The sequence below is a fragment of the Alligator sinensis genome, unplaced genomic scaffold, assembly GCF_000455745.1.
Source record: "Alligator sinensis unplaced genomic scaffold, ASM45574v1 scaffold292_1, whole genome shotgun sequence".
Taxonomy (NCBI): Eukaryota; Metazoa; Chordata; order Crocodylia; family Alligatoridae; genus Alligator; species Alligator sinensis.
Window position 1 is genome coordinate 1,013,624 of NW_005842509.1, and position 10,888 is coordinate 1,024,511.

At 43.6% G+C, this 10,888-nt stretch overlaps 1 protein-coding gene across 9 annotated transcripts in view; it reads left to right on the forward strand.

Moving 5' to 3' along the window:
• The window catches only part of PACSIN2 (protein kinase C and casein kinase substrate in neurons 2), a 138,380-nt gene that overhangs the window by 61,877 nt on the left and 65,615 nt on the right, over window positions 1-10,888 (forward strand). For 8 of the 9 annotated variants that reach the window (XM_006031536.3, XM_025213209.1, XM_025213205.1 and 5 more), the window contains one exon: window positions 4,349-4,462. The exons of the other annotated variant lie outside the window; for it this stretch is intronic. In XM_006031536.3, the coding sequence (XP_006031598.1) occupies window positions 4,403-4,462 (60 nt within the window). In that variant the 5' untranslated portion in view covers window positions 4,349-4,402. The remainder of the gene's footprint in view (window positions 1-4,348; window positions 4,463-10,888) is intronic. 9 annotated transcript variants of the gene reach the window in all.

Sequence of the window (10,888 nt, forward strand, 5' to 3'; positions counted from 1 at the left end):
GTTTTATCCAAGGATGTTGTTGTCGTTTAGGCAAGCTTTTCTCAACCTGTGGGTTTCAGTCCAAAAGTGGGTCACAAGAATATATGAAAGGGTTGCAGACAAACTTTAAAAATGGATTTTCCTTTAAAGGAGAAAAACATGGGAAATGATGGCTTTTCCCTTGCAGGCTGGCAGAGTTCCAGCCTGAAAGGGGCTGCTTGGGGCCCCTCATGCCCCCACACACCACCCCCTGCCCCACACACTGTGGGGCTGGGGGAAGGGAGCACTGGGTCAGGAGTGAGGGGCGCTGGGTCGGGACTAGCCATTGATGTTCACAAATGGGTCCTGGTACACGATACTATAGCAACAAAGTTTGATGCTTGGGGCAATGCCCGCAGCAGCAGCCTGCCCTCACCCCATGCATGGATCCGGGGGGGCACATATGCTCCCCCATGCTTGCCTGGAAGTGCACGCAGCAAGGGAGCACTGGGTCAGGAGTGAGGGGCGCTGGGTCGGGACTAGCCATTGATGTTCACAAATGGGTCCTGGTACACGATACTATAGCAACAAAGTTTGATGCTTGGGGCAATGCCCGCAGCAGCAGCCTGCCCTCACCCCATGCATGGATCCGGGGGGGCACATATGCTCCCCCATGCTTGCCTGGAAGTGCACGCAGCAGCGGAAGCCACTCTCCTCCCATCCCTATTTCCCTCCCCCCCAATGAACCGCTTACAGCTCCATCCCATGCCCTGCCCCGGCTGGGCAGCATCTGTTGGTGCCCCTTCACTTTGGCACCTGGGGAGGTTGCCCCACTTACCCCCCGCCCCTTGCTACAGCACTGCTGGTAAAAAAAAAAAAAAAAAAAAAAAAGGCTGAAAACCACTGATTTAAGGTGACTCCTAATCACATTTTTAGGGAAATGCTAATTAAATGAAAACTAGTCCTTTTTTAAAGCTATTAATACCACCTATATCTTTAGTGTCATCAAACATTCATGGACTAATCTTTTATTGTATCACCAGCATAGCTGGGAGAGAGATTAGACAAACTTTTGGGCATAGAGTGCCCATCCTCAGGTCTAAGAAAGAGGCAGACATTGTCTAAGTTAATAACGGATATAAAACAAAAAAGGCCTGTGTTTAACGCCATGTAAATGAAAACAGTCTGCTTGACGGAATGGAAGAGAACTCCAAACTAGGAGGGAAGAGATGTTATCAGGAGCCATTAGAAGACAAAGGTGGCAGTTTTTTTCCCCCTTCAACAACACTTAAAATATGTGGGTGGCTCTGTGAAATCTTTCTTGTATCTGGAAAAAATAACATTTAACAATGTTACATTTAGTTGTACAGTAATAGTAAAACAGTCCCTGTTGTCCCCATAGTTTTACAAAAGATGTCTGTTTTTTTTAACTTCAGTGGTCATAGCCAACCCAGAAAAAAAAGGCCTGTGGGTTTTATGAGGAGGGTAGAGAAAGAAAAGAGAGTGCACAACATGTCCATAAAATATAGTATGTTAAAATATTTGAAGGCTTCTGCTGCTCAACATATGAGGTAGAATATTTAAAATACACTGAGACTTGAAGTTCCTCTATTTCTTGGCATGTCTTTCCCTACAATTGTTATACATAAATGTCAACAAATAAAGAGCAGTACTCTCAGGCATAAAGTTAAGGCTTAGCCCCCTGCTCCCCAGACTGTTTTTAAATGATAGCTGCTTCCAGGCAACTCCCCTGCCCTAGACTCCAGCTCAACCAGACATGCTACCTAACCCCCATCCACAACAAGGTGCAGAAAACCTCTCCCCCTCACCTGCTTACGCTTTAAGCTGCTTCCAGTCTTCTTCAATGACAGAGGGAGTCATGCTTGAGGGACAGGTATTATGCATTTCCTTCTTTCAGCTTTACTCCAGAGGGAGTGGGAGTTACAAATAGGCATGAATTGTTTTTGAAATTGTTTTATACAATACCAAACATCATATTTCTGTTAAGTAGCAGAAGATTACCTGTAGTGATGTCATAAAACCTATCAAAATGCCTTTGTCATGAGCTGTGTCCCTGAGTTTCAGTTGTTGTTTTTTATCACGGACTACACTCTGCCTTGGTACCATCAAACTTTGGTTTTGAGGCATTTGGGAATAGTTGGTGTGTACATATTCTATATTACTCTATATTTCATCACACTGTTGCACCTGCCTACATTTTTACATCTTGCAGACAGAGGCTGTTTTCATGTCTGTGTAGGCAGCACCTAGGTAAAATCAGCTCCAGTTAAGATATTGGAACTTTTGAAAGGAAAAAAAATCAAACTGTTTTATACTACATAAGTGCTTTTACCCCACTTTTCCAAATAATCTGTTTCAGAAAAATAGGTAAAAACTCTGCACCTTTTAAATGTGTCAGATCAAATATGTCTTTCCATGCAACTGTACTTTTTGTTCTACCATTTGACATGGAGGGTTTTTTTTCCCATAAAAACCTTTGTAAATGTATACATTTGTAAATTTCTGTTCCTTGGTTTAGATTCTTCAAGTTTTAAATTTTCAGTGTTGAGGGTGGTATGTTTTTTCTCAAGATCTTTCTGTTGCAAAATGTTTAGTGACCTTAAACATTGTTGAGAGGGTTTGTTATGTGTTGCTTTCCACCATGTGGCAGTACTGCTATACATTTTCTTTGAATATAGTTGCCTGGCATTTGCAATCAATAAAATATCTGAAGAGAGAAGAAAACTTATAGGTTCAATAGCTTATAACAGGGACAGGCAATTATTTCAGGCAGAGGGCCGCTTATCCAGTTTTGGCAGGCTGTCAAGGGATGCATGGGTAGCCCCGCCCCTTCACAGGTGCCCGTCCCTTGACAGGTGCCCCTGGTCACCATCTTGGGACCAGTGTCCCAATGTCTTGGGACCAATATCCCAGGGCCAGCACCGGTGGGGCCCAAAGCGGGGCACAGGCTGGCAGGGGTCTGTGGAGCTGGGCTAGGCTGCGCCAGCAGGGAGAGGGGGAAGCTGGCCCGGCTCCATAGAGCCCCTGCTGGCCGGGCCCCCATATTCCTGCCGTCCTGCTCTGGGCCCTGCCAGCACGGACCCTGTGCTTCCGCTGGCTCCCGCACCTGCTCACTCCCAGTGCCCCCGAGCTCCGCGGTACAGGCAGGGGGCAGCACACAGCCCCAACCCCCTGTTCACCGGAAGGAAAGAAGCTGTTGCTGAACATGGGGAAAAGTGGCCCCTCTCCTGCCCCATGGATGGCACTCCCTACTGCAGGCGCGGGCAGCCCATGCGGGGCTGTCTGAAGCAGGCACAGGTAGCCCCACGCAGGCTGCAAGCAGCTACAGTGCAGGGTGCTGGGCATGGAGTGAGCAAGGAGTCGCTTTTCCCCGCGCTCAGCACCAGCTTGTAACCCGGTCCCGCTGCCAGCCTGGGCTCCAAGCTGGCTCCGCGCTTGCCCATCGGCGGCAGCAGCTGCGGCTCCCCCCGCTTACCGTGCTGGGCAGCGTTGGCTGCTGCTGGCCACCCGGAGCTTGCATGCTGGGCAGCACAGAAGCGGCAGTGGCAAGCCGGGGGGCCGCAGCTGCTGTCACCATGTGCAGCCCTGACGGGCAAGGCCAGAGCCGGTGCGGGGGCCCAGGTTGGCAGTGGGGCTGGGTTACAAGGTAGTGCTAGGGGGGAGGAGGGGGAAGCGGCCCCTTGCCTGCCCTGTGCCCAGTGCCCTGCGCTGCAGCCACTCGCAGCCTGAGTGGGGCTGTCTGGAGCAGGCACAGGCAGCCCCACATGGGTTGTGAGTGCCTGCAGCGCGAAGTGCTGGGCACGGGGCTGGGGAGGGGTCGCTTTCCACACACTGGGAAGGAGCCCGGAGAAAAGCTGAGCACGGGGGAGAGTGGCCGGCACCATGCTATGCATTTTTGACAGGAACCAAGGGCAAATAAATATTAATTTTCTAAATTTTTTAGGGGGCCCACAGGCTGGATAGAATGGCCTTGGGGGCCAGATCTGGCCCATGGACTGTATTTTGTCCACCCCAGCTTATAACCACTAGATTGATCAGTGTTACCTTCATTGTCACTTTTAAAGGTTAATATTTGATACCGGTTTTGTATATCAGGAGATGATATGGCATAATAAGATTGCTTAACAGCTTTCTAGACTGTATAAGTGGTAGGGTCTATTCAAGTGTTGTTGTTTTATGAACTTATGGTAAATGATGCTTATTTTAGCAAGGAAACCTTACTGTTATAATTGTGCAGTTGTGTACTTTTTTTGGCACTCTTGCATATAGGAATAGCAGCTCATTTTTAAAGAAAATCAGTATCTCTCAGCCTTGCTTTGGTGTTGGATTCTGATGATCAACATTTTCATTTTTTTTGGTCTTTCTGCAGATTTTGAAGATCTAGTGTTGACAACAGAACACTGATTGCTCTTCCTATACAGAAATGTCTGGATCATATGATGACTCTGTTGGAGTAGAGGTTTCCAGTGATAGCTTTTGGGAGGTAACTGGAGTGTTTTATTACTAAATACTGTGTTTGTTTGCACTGCTAACTTTTTCTTTGTATTGGTCTTATTTCATGCAGAATTACTGGCAAGTAAAGGGAGTAACCTAACCGTCTAAATAAAATGTGTGATTATCTGGAGCTGCAAACAGCCTTCAGGATAGAAATTACCTCTTTAGATTTTGGCCCAGTTCTGTCAAGTTGAGCTAAAAATGCTGAGGCAAATTGGCAAACCCCATTCCATTTTGGTGGTATATGGGATTCAGAGATTGAATTTTTTTAATCTTACCCTGTTAGCAAGCCAAACTGTTTTCCTTTTTATAGGTAAAAAAACTGATAAAAGTTTTGGGGTAGTTTGTGCACTTGGATAGTAGAGAGGATCATGACTTAGACAACTATCACTGTTGTCTAAAAAGAGAGATCTTACTGAATTTTCATAAAGTAGAAATTAGCATGTTGCAAAGATTTAAAATTCTGTGCACAAGAAAGAAGCAGCTGTTAGAGCGAGCTTAATGAACACTAATCGTGACATTTTTAGAGATACTTGAAAGTAAGCTTGCTGTTCGGGGTGGACTGCGTGAAGTGATGCAAAGAGTTGTCATGTGATTGATGCTTGTGTCTTCAAGCTTTGCCAAAGCAGAGAGAGAAATTGGAGGATGAAAATGTTTTAAAATCTCTGTAACCAGTAAGTAGGGTCCTTCACTTTCTGATGGCTTGTTTTTGATGTCTGTATGAAATACACTCTCATATCGGGCAGCTGATACTTCCAGACCTACTGACTGATGATGACTTAAAATTTTGCTCCGCAGACTGAGAGATTGGATGTAAATGGTGTGTTCTTACTAATTTGGAGTAAAATATCAAAGGAGCACATAGCTAGACCAGTTAATAGTTTTCTCCTAGAAGACTATCAAAACAGATGCACTATAATTCTGTGCTGACTGCTTTTGCTTACACAGCTCCATCAAAATAATATCTAATCATGTGCATTTGCATTTGGTCCCCAGAGAAAGCGTCCTATTTAAACAGTCCTTCTTGACTGGCTTTTGTATTTAAACTATGTTTTTGGGTAGCAGCTGTTAATTGTTTGTTTTCTAATTCCCAGAGGGAGCTTAATACTCTTCCATTTTCAATCAGAGGCTGTTGGTATGCCTCCTGACTTCAACAGGATTTCATTCACCCATGGCATAACTTTAATATAGTGTTTTGTTTGGGTGGAAAAGGGTTTGCATATTCATTCTAACATTATTAGAACATTATGGTAAAAAAAAAAGCCCACAAAGCAGTGTCACAACTCTTAGGCTGTAATTTAGCACAACACAAATTGGTCAACATCATGATTAGTCAAATCATGCTTTACAGTGTGGTATTTCCAGTGTGTCCTTATGGTTACCAGATTTGCCAAAACATTTATTTTAAAGGATAGAACCCAAGCTCATGGCCAGTAGCCACAACATCATGTTTTGTCAGGTCATACCTGGGCTCTGTCTTGAATAGCACAGGTCTGACCACCAAGATACTTTGTGTTTGAATCCATGAATCTTATCTAGTACCTATCATTCCTTGACCTGCTGTCACATGGTGTTTGAAAGGCCACAGTATGTTGAAATCAGAGAGGATTAGTGGGAAAGACCTATCACAGCTCTAAGAACAGGGAACTATATTCATGGAATAATTTCATCTTTTGTTAATGAAAGAGCAGACTTGCCCTTAAGGATCAGTTGACTCTGTCTCAGAAACTAGTAAGCTTTAAGAACTGTAATACAAGTGTATTTGCGATGTCTCACAAAATTTAAATGGCTTTTATCAATGAGGAAAGAGGTACTAGACCTTTAGCTTGGTTCGTGTGTGTAATTTTTGCTGTCCTGTGAGAGAGACAAATTTCTTTATTTTCCTCAGAAAAAGAGAATGAATGCCAAAGCAGCTAGTTTAAAAAGCAAATGATAAATGGGGAAAAGTGGAGCGCGAAATTTTTGAGTGGAGGCAGGTGAGCCTTGGGTTTCCTGTCTGTGAACCAGCTTTAAGAACCTAGGAAAGAAACTGAAGGTATTTTCCACTGTCCAGGATCAATAGGCTGTATTCACGATCATGCACTCTAATGGTCAAAAGCATGACTGGCATTCTTAATGCAAAATGTTCTTTAAGGCATTAAAAAAAATAAAAAGCCAGAAGAACAACAAGACTCCGACCACCAGAAATATGAGTTTGGTCTTCATGGAGATTCTGATTCTCTGTCACAAAGCTATGCCTTCCCTATGGAAAACCCAGAAATATTAAAGTGAGATATCAGGATGTTCAAACCCTTTTTTAACCTTGGGGAATGTATTCTATCAACAAGCCATCTTCAGGGGGCCCATTCTCTGTGTATGGCAGAATGTTTAAGTATGCCTGGATCCAGTCAGTGCAAAAGGGAAACAGTTTTTGTGAAATCCTCAGACCGTCTTGTTTTAAATGTATTCTTTTCAAGCTAACTTGAGATGACAAGCAGGCACAGAATTGTTCTTCTGTCTATGTGCCAGTCAGTTTCTTAGAGCTCCTGTGTTTTTCAAATCTACCTTCCAGGAGCAAAATCTTTAAACTTTGCCTGAGGTAGTTTGGCAAGAGATGTTTTTGAAGATTAAGGCCTTATCGAGGAATAGCAGTACTTCATTTCTGCTGAGGCACATTTGTGTTGTGCATTAACATAGCCTTTATTCTCAGATGTACCTGATGTGAAATATTGCTTTATCCACCTCTGTTTGTGCATATCCTATAATGCCTCTTAAAAATGCATGTCTGCATGCTCACTACTATACTCTTCACATCAAGTATGATCAAATTCAGCATTGAATGATTGTGTTATTCAGGTCAGAAAAGGTTTGGTTCCAACCTACAGACCAACCAGAAATATTAATTATTTTCTCTCTTGGACTGCTTCTCCAAGCTGAATGTTTACTTTATCAGTATATCTTCTTACATATTACTATGTTGATAAATCAATATTAGAAATTAAAATGGATTGAATGCAGGTTCCAGTCTTAAATTGTTACTGGTCTTCTGAGATTTTTCCATCACTATAATTTATGCCAGTGCCTCGTACAAAGAAAATAATCAAATTTGGAGACTGATAGTCTCGAATAACCGTTTGTTCATGTTTTTGCTGTTGATGACTGCTTTTCATGTCATTGTAAACTTCAGAATTTCTTTTAAAATGTTAAAAAAAAGGACTTTCTCTGTTCCTGTCTCTAAAAGGACACAGTTGTGATCAGCACATCATTCAATTCTACGATATGATCTGTTCCGTTTTAAGGTCAATAACTGCACAAAAATTGAAGATAGACTTCTGCCCTGATAAAATGATTTGGTTTTACTAAAGGACTTAGAGACTACCTTCACATTTTCTGACTTGAGTGTGATTGAATCAAATTAGGTAATTTTAGCTTACATTTAAGTATTATGATCACCCTGCCCTGATAATAAACAGGTTTATAATTTCATGAAGTAACAACTGAGGAAGTTTTGTTTAGATGTTTATTCAGCACCTAAATGAAATTTCCTCTGCACCAGAGTTCATCAGCTAAATTGATAACTATCCATTGATCTTTAAACTAAATGCTAAGATGGGGGCTGTTTAGCCAAAATATACATGAATTAATCATTGCATCATGTTTGTTTTTTCAGCTTCCAAGTATTTAGATGGTCAAATGATGTATTATGGTATTGTACTTTTTCCTGTTTGTCTTGAATATCCAACAGTGAAATGTATAGTTTACCAGAAAAGTACTTCATGTTTATAACAAATGCTGATTCTTTAAAAATGTGAATAAAGATGGTAGGTTTTTTAGGATCAGAAGGCATTCACAATAGAAAAGCATTTGACTTATTCCAATACCTAGCATTTTTTAAGGAATATTAGAAAGGAATGATATGCCTATTCTGTGTATTTCAGAGTTCAGACAATTTGGGCACATTTACACAAGCCGTTACTGCACGTTTATTTAGTACTTGTTTATACAAGTACTAAATAAATGCATAGTAACCGGAATTACTGCACAATAGCTCTGGCTAACTTCTTGTAAGTGATGCTACTTTGCAGCACCGTATTAGCACTGTCCGTGCTGTGATGCGCTACTTCTCAGTATTATTCAGTTACTGTGCAGTCAGTCTCTCGTGTAGACACGCCCTTTGAGTACCTCTTTGCCATTCACAGCAGGCCCTTAGCAAGTTTAAGCATTTTTATAAAATATAAGATACTACTGCAGAATACTGAACCTTTCATTTTGTATTGATAAGCCTAAACTTATGGTTGCATTCCTTGCCCCTTCCACCCCCCAGATGAGTTGCCCATGGCTCTGTCCTACACCTTGCCCTGTCTAGCCCTGGCTGGGCAGCGCTTGTCCTGCCCCTGTCCTACTCCCTCCCTCACCGTGGGGGCCTTGATCTGCTCCCCCACAGACTTACCGGTCGGATGCTGCACTCCAAGCTGCCAGGCTGCATATGGGCAATTGATTGGCATTGGCTGATATTCATAGATTCATAGATGTTAGGGTCGGAAGGGACCTCAATAGATCATGGAGTCTGACCCCCTGCCCTGGGCATGAAAGAGCACTGGGGTCATATGACCCCAGCCAGGTGCTTGTCCAGTCTCCTTTTAAAGACGACCAAGGTAGGAGAGAGCACCACCTCCCTTGGAAGCCAATTCCAGATTCTGGCAACCCTTACTATGAAGAAGTTCTTCTTCCTGATGTCCAACCTAAATCTGCTCTCTGTTGGTTTGTGGCCGTTGTTCCTAGTTATTCCAAGACGTGCCCTGTTAAACACAGCAGCTCCTATTTTTTGCTACCCGCCCACCTGCCCTATGAATTTGTAAACGGCTGCAAGGTCCCCTCTCAGCCTTCTCTTGTGGAGGCTGAAGAGATCCAGGTCTCTCAGTCTTTCCTGTAGGGCCTTACCTGCAGGCCCCTAACCATGAGTGGCCCTCCTCTGGACCCTCTCAAGGTTATCCAGGTTCCTCTTAAAGTGCAGCACCCAAGACTGGATACAGTACTCCAACTGCAGCCTGACCAATGATGCACAGAGGGGAAGTATCACCTCCCTGGACCTGTTTGTGATGCATCTGCTAATGCATGATAGTGTGTGGTTAGCTTTACTCATTACTTCATCACACTGATGGCTCATATTCATCTTGAAGTCAACTATGACTCTGAGATCCCTTTCTGCTGCTGTGCTGCTAAGAAGGTCCTCCCCTAGCCTAAGGTGTGTTAGTGATTCCTTGTCCCTAGAGGCAGCACTTCGCACTCATCTTTGTTGAACTGCATCCTATTCTTTTCTGCCCACTTTTCCAACCTGTCCAGGTCTGCCTGGATTTGATCCTTTTCCACTAATGTGTTTAGCGTTTGCAGTTTACTTGTGCAGTATTGTTATCCATGAGCCACTAAAAAGTGGCCACTAGTTCCTCAGTCCATTATGCACCTCATGCTTCCTTTGCCACAATCTGCCTGCAATGACTCTGGCTCTCCCTACTGGGCTACTACAGTCTATATATATTTTCATCAAAAGATACTATGTTTTTTAAGGTGTTTCCATGACAATTTTTTCTTTTGAGTTTGCTTGTAACAACTGATGTGAGGACTCATTTAAGACACAGGGATTTACAGTATTATTATTATGACGATTATGACATCTGCCCTTTTCTGCAAATTCTAATAGTTGTTGTGGAAGAAGAATTATTGTTTAGTGTTTTCATCACACAGTCAGCCCAAAGTAGGTGAGGTTTGGCACTAGGCAGAAAGACACACCTGACAAGAAGAGTTCTCCATTCTGTGCAAGATCCCGTATGTCCTCAACACATGGAGTTAGAACTGTACAGACAGCATTTGCAGAACCAGCTCTCTGGTAACTGGACATGGCAAGTCAGATCCTCAGTTGAAGTCTTCCTCACTAAATTGAAACTGTTCTATATCAGCATTTCCCAAACTGTGTAGGGTGAATACTTTGTGGGTGGTGGGGAAGGTTGCTGTAAGGCAAAGCCAGGACAGAAGTGGCAATCAGCATTGAGGAGAACCAATGGCGATCAACAGCTATCAGTGGCAAGAAGAATCAGTGGCAGAGTGACTGACTTTACTGTGGTGAGGCCTAACCACCATTAGGGAAATGCTGTGGGAATATTTAGTCTTGGAGGCCATATCAAAGATTTAAAGCATTTTCTGCACTCCCATGAAATTTCAGATTACTACAAGATGCTAGTAATGCTAATTCTCCAAATCTTACTAGTATAACCTTATACTAATACTAGCAAATTGCCCATCAAGGATGACTGGGCAGGGGGGGAGGGGAGCACTGGGGTGTGGGCAGGGACAGAGGCCTGAGTCTGCCTGCCCCCCCGCTCTTGGGCTGGGGCCAGGGCCAGGACTGCAGGTGCTCCCCACCTCCTCCCAGCCCCCTGAC